We start from the raw sequence: 17,505 nt of genomic DNA on the forward strand, positions 1-17,505 counted from the left end.
TGCCCCACCATCTCCTAGTAAGACACAACATTTTAAAACTCAGTGTTGATTAACTGATCACTCAGAGAATGACAAGTGGCTGCATGATGTCTCTGTGAAACACTGCTGACGTCTTAACCAACATGTGCAATTTTCTTTTCAGAGCCATGGAGGCAAATACCATGGGGGTAAGTACCAAACTAATGTCTGTGTGGTGCCATGGGTGCTCTTACTGTTGTTTTCTCTTCAAAAACACAGAAATTGTGTAACATGATTTTTATGTCTCTGCCCCAGCAATCATGACCTAAAATGTTATGTTTTCGGGTTGTTTGTTCGCCTGTCCATATGTACGTCCCATTCTCATGAACACTAGGGGCTCTATTTTCCCGGCGCAGCGCAGGGTGGCGCAGTGAGACGCACTCCGCGCAGAGCTATTTTGGACCAGCGCAACACGAGGCGCGTACAGTTTTGTGTTTTTGCAGACCGAGGTGCGCTGAGATGGGAGTGGCGGCGCAGCAGGGGGAGGTGCTGACAGATTCAGCTTGGTGCAGTGACATTTTCGTGCCAAAAGGCTTCGCCGAGGTGCGGCCAAAGCTCGCCATCTGAAACCATGTCTACTTTCGGCGGAAGGCACAGCGGGCCCGGCGCAGTGGAAGTTTGGCTGACAGGCGGGCAGTGCGCACACGTCACCAAAACTTCACAGATTGTCAGGCACATTAACAATGCAATAAATACCCACAAAAACCAATACTCAATGCTACTATCTCAATCAGCACACAAATGTATCTCCATATCGACTGTCCCGTCACATCTGATGTCAGATCAAAGGAGATTGGCACCGTTTGGCAGCGTAATGGAAACCCAACCTGATCACCTGTCAGTCAAACAATGTGTCCAGTACAGTGATGTCTTTTTTCCAGTCATGGTGTCTGGCGCTGCTCCTGTTAACTACACAGTTCTTCTTCCATATATATATAAATATTCCACTCTGGGTTTTCGTTATCCGGTAATCACCGGACAATGACTGGTAAAATCTGCCAAAGTCTGGTAATTTTTAAATGTCCGGTGAAATCTGAATTTTATTAAGACAGTCAATTCCCACGTAATTTTATTTATTGATTGTTCTTAAAAAAATAGCGTGATCCCTGTCTCCAGTGTACCAGAGAGAGACAGACAGAGAGAGAGAGAGAGAGAGAGAGAGGTTTTTTTCTGCAGAACCGGATCAAAACAGCGCAGCGAAGTCGCCTGGAGGAGAACAAGGTCACAAGACTGATGCGCATTGCAAGTTGCGGAGAGACACTTGAGACTTAGATTTTAATTCAGCTGCTGAATTAAGTTTTTATTGCATCTATTTGATTTCAAGTTGGCAGCACGCGGCGTTATTAAAATGATATGAGCCAGTTTTTTTTTTTTCGTTTGCAAATTGTAGTTGCAATTGTTTGCAATTGTATGCAGTGTTCATGTTAAAAGAGCACAGGCTTGTGCAATATTTATTTATTTATTTTAGATGTTACACAATTGACGGCACTCATTTTATTTGATATAGCCTACTTTTCAATAAAAAGATTACGCTATAAATTGACATGCCTTGATATCATTCATATATAGCCTGCATATAATTTTAAGCTCAATAAATCCAGATAATATTTGACCGGAATTTCAAATATTTGTCCGGTAAATTGAAAACCTGCCGGTCACATTGTCCGGTGCCAATTTTTTCCAGGGGAAACCCTGACTCCACACAAATCGAAAATGTAAAATGCATCAGTTCCTTGCCAGACACTGGACGTTTAGAACAGCGAATGTAAACGCTTTCATGAACCGGATTTTGTTTTAATCTCTAGTGTGTTGTTGCATCAGTAAGTGATGCAGTCGAAAGTTGCAAAACAAACATGTATTTACACTACTCACAAAAAGTTAGGGATATTTGGCTTTTGGGTGAAATTTATGGAAAATGTAAAAAGTTCACGCTACAGTGATATTATATCATGAAAGTAGGGCATTTAAGTAGAAGCATACACTGGTGATTTCCTCATCTCAAACAATTTCTTGAAACAAAAGCCAACAACAGTGGTGGATATACCACAACAAAAAATGTCAGTGTCAATAACTTGTCATGTGCCCTTGAGCATCAATTACAGCTTGACCACGACGTCTCATGCTGTTTACAAGTCGACTTATTGTCTGCTGAGGCATGGCATCCCACTCTTCTTGAAGGGCGGCCCTCAGGACATTGAGGTTCTGGGGTACAGAGCTCCGAGCCTCTACACGGCGACTCAGCTGATCCCATAGGTTTTCTATGGGATTCAGGTCTGGAGAAAGTGCAGGCCACTCCATCTGAGGTACCCCAGTCTCCAGCAGCCGTTCCCTAATGATACGACCTCGATGAGCTGGAGCATTGTCGTCCATAAAGATGAAATTAGGCCTGTGTTGTTCATGCAGGGGCACAATGACTGGATTAATGATGTTATTCAGGTAGTATGGGCTTGTCACTGTACCATTCACAAAGTGTAGGGCAGTTCTGTACTGACTAGACACACCTGCCAACACAGTAACACCACCACCACCAAAGGCTCATCTGGTGACAACAGTGGCTGATGCATAGCGCTCTCCTTGACGTCTCCAACATCGTTGGCGGCCATCATTTCTGCTCAACATGAATCAGCTTTCATCAGAGAACAGCACTGAGGCCCACTGGTCCCTCGTCCGGCGTAAATGCTCCCTGGCCCATGCAAGACGATGACACCTGTGCCTGGTGGAGTGGTCAGGTACCCTTGCAGGTTGTCTAGCACGCAGACCATGCTGATGTAAACGGTTTCGAATGGTCTGACGTGACACTTGGGTGCCTCTCACTTCCCTTAAATGTGCCTGGAGTTGAGTGGCATTCATCATCCGGTTCCGTAGGGCACTGTTCACAATGAAGCGGTCATCAGTGTGGGATGGGGCCAAAGGACGTCCACTTCTATGCCTTTCTGTGACTCTTCCAGTCTCTCTGAATCTCTGTTGCAACCTGCTGATGACACTCTGTGACACTCTAAGCTCAGTGGCCACTTCCGTCTGAGAACATCCTGTTTGAAGCCTCGCAATGGCGAGGTGCTGCTGATCAATTGTTAGGTGTCGTCTTGGTCTCATGATGTCAAAATGTGAACAGCATGATGAGGAGGACTGTTTAAATACCAATTCTAATTGAACCAGGAAATTTATTGGTCGATTCATGGATCAAACACCTGATGTGAATTTTGCCGTTAAGCTCCTTGTTAGAGAACAGCAACTTGTGCAAAAAGTACTGAAACATTGAACAGTTGGACATGTGCATTCAAAAGTTTACAGAAGGTCACATTAAGTTCACCTGTAAAGGTTAGAATGCATTTTAGGTTCATCCTGAAATTTCACCCGAAAGCCGAATATCCCTAACTTTTGGTGAGTAGTGTATATGAATACGGCGAGGATTATCCTTTGAGGTAAAAACATTCATTAAAAATGGGGGCTTCACAGTTAAATTTATATTTGCTCGTAAAAATCAATAACTTTAACAGACGGTGACAGAGCTGGAAAAAGAGATGTGAGGCTGGTAGGCAGGGGCGTCGTAGTGGGGGGAAAAGCGGGACTGATTACCCAGGGCCACAATGGGGAAGGGGCCCTCGAAAGGCCTGAAATAAAAAGGTTTGCCTATTGGCTGGCTATACAAGGGCCAAAATAAGATTTCTTTTCATGGGGCCCAAAATCCCTGGCGGCGCCCCTGCAGGTAGGTAATGGAAAGACAGGGGACTGAGGATGATGAATGTAAGGATGGATGCATGGATGGATGGATGGACAGATGGATGGCAGGTAGCTCTAGCAACATTGCAGCAGCCAAGACTGGCCTCACTGTACTGAGTGTGTGTTGCGGCTGCTCTCTTCTTCCATGTCAGTTGCGTAAACTTTCATTACGCCTTCGCGCAGCGCATTTTAAAGGCGAGGACAGGGGCTCATTTGATTGGTTTAAAGTGAATCGGCTGTGTCAAACCCACTCCACGCCTTCTCTCCTCCCTTGCGCCAGTAGGAGGAACGGCGCAGTACTTGCGCCACAGCGCACGGCGTGCCAAACTTGCAAAATCCATTTGGCCACACCCAGTTGGCACAGCACAGCTGTGCTGCGCCCCCACCTCACCTGGTCTGCGAAACTAGAGCCCAAAATTTCAGGAATGCCTTGTGGGAATAGCTTCATGAAATGATTAAGATTCACTCAAATGTTAAACAGGATAAAATGATGAAGTCATGTCAATGTCAATGTCAATGTCAGCTTTATTTGTATAGCACATTTAAAACAGCCAGTGGCCTACTAAAGTGCTTTACAGTAACGAAGCAGAAGTAATAAAAGCAATAGCAAGCAACAGGGGCGGACTGGGACTAAAAAACAGCCCTGGGCTTTGACTAAGCCCGGCCCAAAACAACAAATATCTGTCGGGGGGGGGGGGTAACAATATGTTAAATTATTTGTTTTACAAATGTAAATTACTTATCAAACAGACCTAACAATTCAGCTACCAATGAATGAGCAGTAGTATGCCTGTGATAATACAGATTGAAAAATAAGCCAAAGTGATACCTCTTCTCTGAATAGACAAGCTAAGCCAGTGTGCTGCTGTTAGCCAGTGAAAATAGAGCGGAGTGGCAACTCTTCGTTTTGTTACACAATCTATGTCAGTGCGCTGCTGTGGCTGGAGAGTTTCTTTGCCTTTTGGCTTGTGCGATGCCGGTGCAGCTGTTATTATGTCAAATTTCACATTAAAAATAGATTCCGTTTTATTTGGCTAATTCCGCGATTCCGTGATCGATAAGTCGACAAAGCAAAAAGGGGAGGAAAGAAAAAAAAGACCGGCCGGCCCGGCCATTCTGGTATTCTCCAGAACGTCCAGATGGCCAGTCCGCCCCTGGCAAGCAATAAAAAAAAGACATGTAAAATATAAAAGACATAAAAACAACAACATAAAAACAAAACGAATATAGACCCAATAAAAGTAATTATACTCCGCCAAAAGCTAAAGTGAACACGTGCGTCTTCAGTTGGGCTTTAAAAATGGAGAGACTATTTGCAGTACGCACACTAAGAGGTAGGGCATTCCACAAAGTCGGAGTTGCAACTGCAAACACTCAATCCCCTCTGGATTTTAAAAAAGAACGAGGCACGTCTAAGACGACTAGGTTAGCAGACCTAAGGGCTCTGGAGGGTTGGTGCAATTTAACAAGGTCAGACAGGTACTCCGGGGCCAGCCCATTCAGAGATTTAAAAACAAATAAAAGACTCTAAAAATCGATCCTGTACCTAACTGGAAGCCAGTGTAGAGAAGAGAGCACTGGAGTTATGTGCTCATGCTTCTTAGTGCCAGTAAGGAGGCGAGCTGCCGCGTTCTGAACGAGCTGCAGGCGGTTGAGCTCAGACTGGTCAGTGCCAAAGTATAGTGAATTACAGTAATCTAAGCGAGATGTAATAAAAGAATGGATTACTACTTCAAGGTCTCTCTGGTTGAGATTGGTTGGTTGAGGTTGAGAAGTCATGACATTTTAAATCCAGAAGAGCAAAGGTCACCTTCACTGTGACATCACAGTGGTCTGCAAAAACACTATTCAACACCATGACTCAGGTGGCTTAACCCTTTCATGCATGAATTATGAAAGCCTGAGTCCAAATTTTTTTCTTATGTGTTCTTACTCTTCTTAGGGCATGAATATTTCTGTGAGTCTCCATACTTCTTTCAGGATGCAGGACTGGTATTACCATGTCATTCTACTGGTATTAATATGTTTTCAGCAACAAGAACTGACAGTCTCTGCATAAACCTCAATGGAGGGGAGCAGCATAGAGCACTCTAACAGCTGATATGCAATTCCACCATATAAACCATTGCATTTAGGAGAAAATGACTTTTAAACTGTCTTTTAAGCTGTCCACTGTAGTGACCTCTATGCGCCAAAGGGTGAAATAAACTGTAAATAAACATAAAAAAAAACACATTGTAGTATAATGACTCATTTTTAACCTAATTATTTTATACTGACATGATGGTCAATATTTACCCCTGGCCTGCAGCGATACTCGCTCTTACTCCATCAGGTCCCTTCTGGCCCCTGAAAATGACAAACCCTTCTGCTTATTAAAGTAACATCAGCGACTGTCTGACCAGTTTGGATCAGACAAGAGCATATCAACCCACCCAGCAGAAGACTGCAGTCCTCTGTCCTCCTCTGTAAAAATAGCCTCTAAGTGAAGACAGCATGTTTAACACTGGAAATCATTCACTGAAATCATACACGTCAATATAATGATAACTTCCATTTTGCCAAAAAATTATTCTTCAAAGTCTAATTCCTTCAAAGTCTAATCTAATCTAAGCTGATACGATCTGAAGTCTTTTCTTTGTTAAACAGCAACAAAAACACAAAGCTGCAGTACGTGAGGAAGTACAAACCCCACAGAGACGACGTCAAGCATCTGAGAATCCTGCTTCATGGTCCAGTTGGAGCTGGAAAATCCAGTTTCATCAACTCTGTTGAAAGTGTCTTACAAGGCAGAATCACAGGCAGAGCTCCAGCAGAGGCAAATACCAGTGAAAGTTTCACCAAGAAGGTATGAATGCCTTTTATTGTCCAGATAAACTAAGCAACAGCCACATCTCTAAAGTGGAAACCAAGTATAGCTACAGTGCATCACTGCAACTGCAGCAGAACCTGCAATTTATCCAAACCCCTCAGGACTTAAGGTGTCATTAAGGTGTCTGTGGCCTCAAATAATTGAAACATGCACAAAAATGCAACAGACCATTTGATGGAGAAACATCATTCATCTTCTAAACCGCTTATCCTCACTAGGGTCGGGCGGGGGGGGAATTTAGCTTCTCCAGTTCACCTAACCTGCATGTCTTTGGACGGTGGGAAGAAACCGGAGTGCCCGGAGGAAACCCACGCAGACACGGGGAGAACATGCAAACTCCACACAGAAAGGACCTTGGGTGGGAATCGAACCCAGGACCTTCTCACTGTGAGGCGACAGTGCTAACCACTGCACCACCGTGCTGCCCTTGATGGAGAAACATCTATTAAATTAAATACATTCTTAAAGTGTTTTGAAGAAACCTTCGTGCTACAAATGAACGTTAAAAATGAGGACAAAAATTTAGGCCAAATAGTAAGATTACAGTTGTTTATGAGCATTTTGTGACGATAACCACGATGCTGCGCACACACACACACACACACACACACACACACACACACACACAACAAAGTAACCATTGAATATGCTGGAGGACAAAACTGTAACAGCACAATCAGATCAGCAGGATGCTGTGCTGAAGGCTACAGCAGAGAGGGCACAGCTTGGAGTGGGAAGGAGAAAAAAAGTTAGATAATGAAGGAGCTACTGTAGTCGCAGTATTACAGCAGGGGACATTTAGAAAATTAAAAAAAAAAAAAAAATGTCCAAGCTCACCAAACAATAGCATTATCATAACATCAGCACTCTCATCCCTGTGTTTTATAGTACAAAACCTACAAAATCCAAAAAGGACAGCTCGGAGACTTTTACCCTTTTGTCCTCAATGACACTATGGGTCTTGAGATGGACAAGAACGGAGGAGTCCATCCAGAAGACATCAAACTGGCCATGAAGGGACATGTGAAAGATGATTACACGGTAAAATTAACTCATCATAGCTTTGGGATGAAAGCCTCTTTGCTGACAAAAATATTTAATGAAATTTCTGTTTACATCATTACTTAAATGGATTTTGCCTTAATTTCTAGTTCAATCCTGCATCGAAACTGTCGTCAGATGACAGTAAGTATTATAAAGCACGCCCAACTCTAAATGACAAAGTTCATGTTCTGGTGTGTGTTGTACCTGCTGACAAAGCAGCTCTACTGAAAGAAGATGATGTGAAGAAGATAAAGGACATCAGAGAGACAGCCAGTGAGCTGGGTAAGAGCAAACATCAGGATGTTCATTAGTTTGTGTGTAAAGCTGTGGTGCCACATTGAGATTAGTCAGTGTTACCTTGAAAACTGTATTCTTAAAGGACTGAACAGTTTCCTGTTGTGTATCTGCAGGAATTCCCCAGCTGGTTGTCATCACCAAAATTGATTTAGCCTGCGAAGAGATCCAGAAAGATCTGAAGAATGTCTATAAGAGCAAGTACCTGAAGAAGACAGTGAGTTTCTACTAGTAATTTTATGATAGATGGTATAGAGATTTTATAATTTTATTCACTGCTCAAAAAAAATTAAGGGAACACTTAAATCACACATCAGAGCTTGATGAATGAATTATTCAAGTTAAAAATCTTTATCAATAACTTACTATTGTATTAAATTTTGTTATTTTATTATTTTTTGTCATTAGTATTGCTATTATTATCTTTTTCATTCATAGTGTATTAGTGTTTTGGCATTATTGTAATTACCATAATAAATATCGAAGACTTGTACTCAGCAATGCAATGTACTCAGGTGTCCCTTGAAATTAGGATCTTGATCTCAGTGGGATTTAGTTTATTAAATAGGTTATTATTATTACTATTATTATTATCTGAGCAAAAACAAATTTTGAAGTCAGCTGTTCCTTTTGTTATTTTCAACTTAGATGGAGGAATTCAGTCAGTTGGTGGGAATTCCAGTGAACTGCATCTTTCCTGTGAAGAACTACGATAAAGAAATCGACGTAAACAATGAAGTTGATTCTCTGATTCTGAGCGTCCTGAAACACATCATCGACTCTGGAGAAGACTTCATCAACAACATGGAAGTCACTTTCATTTGCCTTTCAAAGATGTGCGTGGTATTGTAGAAACAACATAATCCTGTTGACATGAATGAATGGAGCTTTGAGTTGATTGGCTGATGTCACGATAGGTACGGTGGACAGTGAGGGTCACATCAGAACAAGAGAGGCACAGGGATTAAGAAAAAAAGAACTTTTTGTTGAAAAGGAACACCTGTGTGTGTGTGTGTGTGTGTGTGTGTGTGTGTGTGTGTGTGTGTGTGTGTGTGTGTGTGTGTGTGTGCGTGTGCGTGTGTTTCTGTGAACAAAAATTAAATATGATTACATCAGTGAGGTTAACATGCCAAGTGAGGCAGTGTATATGTATTCTATATGTATTGTATGCATGCATTATATATTTATAAGGACAGGGATTGTGCAGAGCTGTGGCGGCAGATTGTCGAGCACAGACAACATCACATCCACAGCCTATGAACCTACTCAAATATACAGGTGAAACAACAACACTGAAACAATAAAGGCTGTTGAGACCAAATCATCTCTGTGAATGGTTCATGTTACTCTCCTAAAGAACGCATATTGAGTCTCTGTAAGTCTTGTTGTGTATTGCTGCTGGTGTCATTGTTATTATTATTATTATTATTATTGGTTTTGTCTTTTTTGCATGGCAGTTTTGTTAGTTTTTGTTCTGTTTTGATTTTTTTTCCTGTGGCTGTTACTGTTGTGTGCGTTACTGTGGAGGATTGTGTATTTGTTACATGTTGCCACCACCTATTCATTCCATTTTCACTTTACAAAAATAAAAATTAAAAAAAAGAAAAAAGAAAATAGAAAGGGGGAAAAGAAAAAGAAGAAAAAGAGAAAGGAGAAAAGCAGAAAAGTTTTATACATAAAAAGAAAGGAAAAAGCAGAAAGAGAAGAAAAATATAAGAAAAACTAAAAAAAAAAAAAATATTCGCACCAAACTCACGCAGTAACAGCAATTCGCTCGCACCGCCCCGCTCCAACCACCCCTGCGGCCCGCACCTCGCACCGAATCGCTCACCCCAATTCCTCTAAATACCGCTCCACTCCGCTCCGCAATCGCTCCGCTCATATTACTGTTAATGATGATTCTGGGTTACAGTACAACAGGTGAACAGGCAGTCAGCAACAGGCTAACCCATAGCTAACTTAGCCCGCCCACACAAGCTGCACAACAACATAAAACAAGTGACGTCTACGTTAACGTTAGCTAACGTTACCATGGTTACAATAAGGCTAACTGCTACCGGTATTCCAACAAGACCATCAGATAACGTTAGCATGACAACACATAACTTACCTGTTCCACAGGTGAATCTGTGATGTGTCTGTGATCTGTGCTCTGCGAGGTCCCCGCCTCGGTGCTAACAAACAAAAGTCTAACTAATAATCCAGTCCAGTCCACTACTAATAAAACAAACCTTGACTCAGTCATCAAGCTCCAGCGCTCATGAGAGAAGTCCTGAATCACCCAACTTATCAGCTAGCTTAGCTAGGACTACCGGTAGCAGTACAGCTGAGGCCTGTTTCACGAAGCAAGCTCAGTTTTCCCTGGATCTCTCAGACCTGTCCGGCTACACTAATGGAGATCATGGTGATCGGGGATAACCGGTATCACCACGCTGGTTATCAACTCGCTCAGTCGATCCAGGTTTGTCTCATCAAGAGCCGTGAACGCCGCGTGTTTCACGGCGGATGAGCAGCGTGTTATACTGGAAGAGTATGAGGAGGGAAAACAAAACTGACATAGTAAATTTATATAGTAGACTAGCGTTACAGACTCAGAACACAATTGCTGACTTGACAGTGGATTATAAAGCTTTTGGATGGCATTACCACCTACTGGCCAAACAGAACAGTCAGGTAAGTTTCAATTGTCTAACATTAGATGTTCAAGTTATTGAAAAGAATAACGTCCACTCTTGCTCTGTTGTGGATCAATATCTATAGATGGCGTGGTGGCTGGTAGCCTGCTAGGCTTTCTTCTTGACAGATAGCTCTGGCAGAGAAACACTAGGCCTAGCGTTCAGGATTAGGCAGCTAAGTTTATAGATTTCTAGCAACTTGGCAGTTTGAAGTGGATGATAAAAAGAGCTTACAAAACTTGCAAGAATATATATATATATATCCGCACCGGAGCGATGGAGCGGCAATAAAGAAACCCGCACCACCGCACCGTGTTAAATAACGACACACCGCTCCTCGCTCGCTCCAGCTCCGCACCGCTCATGTACTCTGCTATCAATGTGTTTGCAAAAACCTTTGTGCTACAAATAAACTTTAAAACAGAGGAGAAACATTTAGGCCTAATAGTAAGATTACAAATTGTAATTGTTTATTAGCACTTTGTGACGATAAGACACACACACACACACACACACACACAACAAAATAACCAATGAATGACTGAACGATTTGCTTGAGCACAAAACTGTAACAAAACACACAGATCAGCAGGATACTGTGCTGAAGGCTACAGCAGAGTAGGGCACAGCTTGGAACATTTTGAAAATTTAAAAAATTTAAAAAAAAATTTAAAAAAAAAAATGTCCAAGCCCACCAGATGATAGCATTATCATAAAATCAGCACTGACATCCCTGTGTTTTATAGTACCAAACCTACAAAATCCAAAAAGGACGACCCAGAGACTTTTACCCTTTTGTCTTCAATGACACAATGGGTCTTGAGATGAAGGAGGACAGAGGAGTCCATCCAGGAGACATCAAACTGGCCTTGAAGGGACATGTGAAAGATGGTTACACGGTAAAATTAACTCATCACAGCTTTGGGATGAAAGCCTCTTTGCTGACAGAAACATATTTAGCAAAAATTCTGTTTACACCATTACTTAGATTGATTTTGTATTGTTTTCTAGTTCAATCCTGCATCTAAACTGTCATCTGACAATCACTACTACAACGCACAACCAACTCTAAATGACAAAGTTCATGTTCTGGTGTGTATTGTACCTGCTGACAAAATACTTCTACTGACTAAAGACGATGTGAAGAAGATGAAGGACATCAGAGAGACGGCCAGTGACCTGGGTAAGAGCAAACATCAGGGGTCCGTTTCCCAAAGCAGGTTTAGTGAAAACTCTGAGTTTCTCTCTGTGTCCGTCCGCCCTCTTTCAGCCACACGCGGTATTTAACTTCCTCATTCATTCAGTCAGCAGGCGAGTTTTGGCATGGCATATTAGTTCTGCCGTCTGTTAGCTATTTTAAAAAAATTAAAAAAAAAAAAAAAAAAAAAAAAACAGTCAGACCTTTATTAGAAGTCCATTAGTAGTTAGGTGCAGTGTTAATTTCGTCGGCTATTTTTCAGTTTAGTTTTAGTCTTAGTCTTGTGTCAAATGCCCTTATTAGTTTTAGTCATATTTAGTCAACTTGTATTCTTTTTTGTTTAGTCACATTTTAGTCAATGAAAAGTCTTGGCATTTTAGTCTAGGTTTAGTCAAAGAAAATCCAAAGTATTTTAGTCTAGTTTTAGTCGACTAAATTACAAAGTATTTTAGTCTAGTTTTAGTCAATAGTCTTTTTTTAGTCTTTGACCTGCATCATGTTGGCTTTTTTTTTTTTTTTTAATTTAACAATATGTTAAATTATTATTTTAAAAATGTAAATTGCTTATCAAACAGACCTAACAATTCAGCGACTAATGAATGAGCAGTAGTATGCATGTGATAACATAGATTGAAAAATAAGCCGAAGTGATACCTCTTCTCTGAATAGACAAGCTAAGCCAGTGAGCTGCTGTCAGCCAGTGAAAGTAGAGCGGAGTGGGAACTCTTCGCTTTGTTACACAATCTATGTCAGTGCACTGTTGTTTTACTTTGTTCTCGCTGCGCTATGCTTCAGACAGCGCCACACACACACACACACACACACACACACACACACAGGGCGTAAAATTGGGTAGGGACGCCAGGGACACTTCACTACCAATATCCAGCCACCACTGTACAGTCCCTAACAATATAAACACTGTCCGTCAGTGTCTAGTCAATTCTTATGGTACACAAAGGGAGGAGGAGAAAAACTAACGCGCATCCAATGAATGCACTTTTTGGATTATAATTTAAAAGTCTATGACGAAAAAGGAAAAACACATTTTATTAAGTTTTTATTTAATGAAGTAGATTTCGTCTCGTCTTTTGTCGTCAACAAAAAATGCGTGTTACTTTCGTCACAGTCAGTATTTAAGGGTATTGATTTCGTCTCGTCTTTGTCTTGTTTTCATCATGAAACACCCATCATTGACGAATATATTTTGTCTAGTCTCGTCTGACGAAATTAACACTGGTTAGGTGGCAACTTTTTTACATGAACATGGCATATCCTTTCGACAACGATCCCGTGGATGAAGGTGCAGTGTTACTGCGCAGAGAATTAAATACCGTATTGATCTGAATATAAAACGATATTTTTTTCCATTGAAAATGCCCTGAAAAAACGCCCTCGTCTAATATTGGGGGTCTAAGCAAATACACATGTATTGTACTTGCATATGTTCCGTGCTTGAATACAGCACACTTCCCCCGCTCTGGCACGGTTGGAAGGGGTGTGCTCCAGCACGGTACGGGCGTTCATGCACGAGCACATGAACGGTCACGCACGCAGCGCGCGAACGTGGATACAACGTAAATCATGCAACTTTCCCCCTGCCTCCGCAAAATCGATTAATGAGCAGCGCGATTACCAGCAAATGGCCGCGTCGCACAATCAGTAATCAACCATGTTGTCTGTGTCATTGTCCATGGTGCTGCTGCAACCGCGTATAAACAAAAGTTGATTTATGATGAAAGGTATATATGGCAATCTGTGTGCCGGCCGAGGCACCAGCCGGAATCAGGTGGGCCGGCCGGTGTGCGCTGCCACCCGGTTGAATGCAGCAGCCAGCTGACATGCCGCTCCGGCTGTCAATTTGGACGCTCTCTGAAGTTACCTCCGAAACTGTCAAGGTAAATAAACATCCCTTATTAACCCTGGCCCTGAGTGCAATGTGAGACGGTGGCGGTCTCAGAAAGAAGAGCTAAAAAATGCCCACAGCCAGAGAAGGGCTTCTCGTGATCCAAAAACTGGTCGATTCAACGAGACTGACAGGAGGGTGTGCAATTTTGTGAATGAGAAACGTAGTGAAGGACTGCCCGTTACGAGGGCTGTGATGCAGCAAAAAGCACCTGAAGTTGCCACAGAGCTCAACATACCCCGCACTGAGTTTAAAGCTAGCATGGGCTGGTGTCGCAGAATGTCCATATAAAAAGTATATTTCCAAAAAAGGGTCTTGAAAAAGAGGGGTCGTCTTAAAATCAGGGTCGTCTTATATTCAGATCAATACGGTATTCGTCCGGAGATGGTTATAAGACTGCACATAGATGTTTTACCTGTTTGAACAATGTTTTTATATTTCATCATAAGATGCTGCCAAGTGCGCTTCTAAATGCACCTAAATGAAATAAATTAATAGGCTACCATTCAAGCAGTTTTCCCCTGTAATATTATTGTAATTGCAATGGACTACATTTAAACTTACGCACTGACCCGAGCAGCAGTGTTCTCCCACGCCGTCTCCCTCTGCTTTGCCACTGCAGCGGTGTTGCACTTAAAAAAAAAAAAAAAAAAAAAAAAAAAACATGTTCAAACTCGCTGTATGAATCCATTAAGATTTCCAATTCAGCTGGGGTGAAAAACGCAGCCTGATGCTTCCCCGTTGCCATGGTGACTCGTCAAATCAGGGTTCCATTGACTCTGTCTTTTTACAGCTGTGGGTCACGCGCTTAACTCCAGGTGAAACTACTCCGAGTTGATCAAACTAACTCAAATCAGCTGTTCTGGAACCGAAAACTCAGAGTTTCCTGTCTCAGAGTAGATCAACTCAGAGTTCAGGGTAAGACTCAGAGTTTGTTGAACCTGCTTCATGAAACGGACCCCAGGATGTTGATTAGTTTGTGTGTAAAGCTGTGGTGCCACATTGAGATTAGTCAGTGTTACCTTGAAAACTGTATTCTTAAAGGACTGAACAGTTTCCTGTTGTGTATCTGCAGGAATTCCCCAGCTGGCTGTCCTCACCAGAATTGATTTAGCCTGCCCACTGATCAAGGAAGATCTGAAGAACGTCTATAAGAGCAAGAACCTGAAGGAGAAAGTGAGTTTCTACTAGTAATTTTATGATCGACTTCATAAAGACTTTATTAACTGCTCAAAAAAATTAAGGGAACACTTCAGATCACTTCACTTCACATCACATATCAGATCTTGATGAACGACTCATTCAAGTTGAAAATCTTCATCAATAACTTATTATTGTATTACATTTTGTTATTTTATTATTTTTTGTCTTCAGCATTGCTATTATTATCTTTTTCATTCATATTGTATTAGTGTTAGGGCATTATTGTAATTATCACAATAAATATTGAAGACTTGTACTCAGCAATGCAATGTACTCAGGTGTCCCTTGAAATTAGGATCTTGATCTCAATGGGACTTATATTATTAAATAAAGGTTATTATTATTACTATTACTATCTGAGCAAAAACGAATTCTGAAATCAGCTGTTCCTTTTGTTACTTTCAACTTAGATGGAGAAATTCAGTCAGTTGGTGGGAATTCCAATGAACTGCATCTTTCCTGTGAAGAACTACAGTGAGGAAATAGATGTAGACAGTGAAGTTGATTCTCTGATTCTGAGCGCCCTGAGACGGATCATCAGCTCTGGAGAAGACTTCATCAACGACATGGAAACCTAAGTCACTTTCATTTGGCTTTCAGAGATGTTCATGGCTTTGCAGAAACAATATAGTAAGAATCATTTTTAGCTCTTCTGCATTTTTATTGACTGTAGTGACTGTAGCGCCTTCGTCATGTGTTTCATGAGATTCTTTTTGTGAAAATATGTGAAAACTTTCTTTTTGGCTTATTTTCCAAAAGCAGGTAAACTGAGAAAAGCTACCAGCCAGAAATCTTTGTTACCAATCATAAAACCGCATTACGTATTATTTACAGGCTGTGCTTTGAGCTTCATGTTTTATTCAGGATGTCAGTGCTTCTCTTCTACCAAGAACACTGATCTCTGCCACTTTTCTCTTCAGCTTCATGTTTTCTTGTTGGAGGCTTAAGGCTGGAAATATGTCACCATATCTCTAATAACATGTAAAGCAGACGTTTCTAAAAGCAAAAACACAGACGTGTAGAAAGCGTCAGATAGTAGTAAGCAACTTTGAGTTGATTGGCTGACGTCACGATAGGTATGGTGGACAGTGAGGGTCACATCAGAACAAGAGAGGCACAGGGATTAAGAAAAAATAACTTTTTGTTGAAAAGGAACACCTGTGTGTGTGTGTGTGTGTGTGTGTGTGTGTGTGTGTGTGTGTGTGTGTTTCTGTGAACAAACATTAAATATGATTACATCAGTCAAAAGCTAGAAAAACATTTTTAAGAATTTCCCATTTTGGGATCAATAAAGTAAATCTATCTATCTATTTTCTGTCATATCTGAGGAGAAACATGTTCTGATCTGAATGGATAACATCTTTACAGCCCATAATAGTCCAGTAATTTTAGGCCAAAATTGGGGTCAACCTAGGACAAATTGCAAGAGAAGCAAACTCAACTGATTTTGTATCCTCAGTTTGTCCTGAGTGAGGGAAAAAAAGTCCCAGGAAATCCCATTGGTGGAAAGTTTTGAAAATCACCTATTTATGACCACATATTACCAAAAAACACTGTTTTTAACACACAGGGGAAAGGGGTTCAAAATTTACTTTCAGATATCACTATAAAAATTCACAAGTTGATTGCACACACAAAGACAAGAAAAAAAGTCAATTACAAGGTCTTTGAATTATTCTGTTTACACATGCATATCACACATTATCTGATTGGATATACGCTAATAAGGAATATCAGGAATAAATGCCAGAACAGATATTTAAACAGTGAATTAAAAGGTTACTATATATACAGTAACCTTTTAATTCACTGTTATGTAGTAACCTTTTAATTCAAGGTTACTATATATATAGTAACCTTTTAATTCACTGTTTAAATGTCTCTTCTGGCATTTATTCCTTATATTCCTTATTAGCGCATATCAAATCAGATAATGTGTGATATGCATGTGTAAACAGAATAATTCAAAGAACTTGTAACTGACTTTTTTTCTTGTCTTTGTGTGTGTAATCACCTTGTGAATTTTTATAGTGATATCTGAAAGTAAATTTTGAACCCCTTTCCCCTGTGTGTTAAAAACAGTGTTTTTGGTAATATGTGGTCATAAATAGGTGATTTTCAAAACTTTCCACCAATGGGATTTCTTGGGACTTTTTTTCCCTCACTCAGGACAAACTGAGGATACAAAATCAGTTGAGTTTGCTTCTCTTGCAATTTGTCCTAGGTTTTTTCATAAAATGACTGGACTATAATGCCTCCATATCGAGGGCTGCAACAACAGCCCTTTACTTGGTTTTGTTTTATTCACTCTAAAATTCAAACGCTTATTTGCTGTAAACAATTTTTTTTAAAAGGTGCAACAATTTGTGTGCTCAGTGCTCCTGGCGGGCTGAGGGGGACACACAGCCGGGACGCAGCAGGGAGTTATTTTTGAACAGGGGCATCAGACATCAGAAGGGGGGGAGAGAGGGCTGCACGTCAACAAGGTGACACCTAAAATCCAATCCTCCAGAAGTGTAAAAAGGTAGCACAAAATGTCAAGTGAAGGAGGACAAAATCCTCACATTTCACCCGT

The 17,505-nt window shown here is 41.1% G+C and overlaps 1 protein-coding gene across 1 annotated transcript; it reads left to right on the forward strand.

The window, feature by feature from the left end:
- The first annotated feature begins 5,331 nt into the window (after positions 1–5,331).
- On the forward strand, positions 5,332–15,508 carry LOC115362178 (interferon-induced protein 44-like). Its single transcript, XM_030056011.1, has 6 exons — positions 5,332–5,420; positions 6,388–6,586; positions 11,370–11,522; positions 11,635–11,806; positions 14,803–14,903; positions 15,341–15,508. The coding sequence occupies exons 1-6, from the start codon at positions 5,332–5,334 to the stop codon at positions 15,506–15,508; spliced, it is 882 nt and encodes a 293-aa protein (XP_029911871.1).
- The last annotated feature ends 1,997 nt before the right edge of the window (positions 15,509–17,505 follow it).

This window comes from Myripristis murdjan, chromosome 7, assembly GCF_902150065.1.
Source record: "Myripristis murdjan chromosome 7, fMyrMur1.1, whole genome shotgun sequence".
Taxonomy (NCBI): domain Eukaryota; kingdom Metazoa; phylum Chordata; class Actinopteri; order Holocentriformes; family Holocentridae; genus Myripristis; species Myripristis murdjan.

Excerpts from the sequence above, each read along its gene's own strand:
- LOC115362178 (XM_030056011.1), top strand. The coding sequence starts at position 5,332 with ATGCTTCTTAGTGCCAGTAAGGAGGCGAGCTGCCGCGTTCTGAACGAG. Across the intron at positions 11,523-11,634 it reads ATGTGAAAGATGGTTACACG|TTCAATCCTGCATCTAAACT; the intron begins GTAAAATTAACT and ends ATTGTTTTCTAG. Across the intron at positions 14,904-15,340 it reads GCAAGAACCTGAAGGAGAAA|ATGGAGAAATTCAGTCAGTT; the intron begins GTGAGTTTCTAC and ends CTTTCAACTTAG.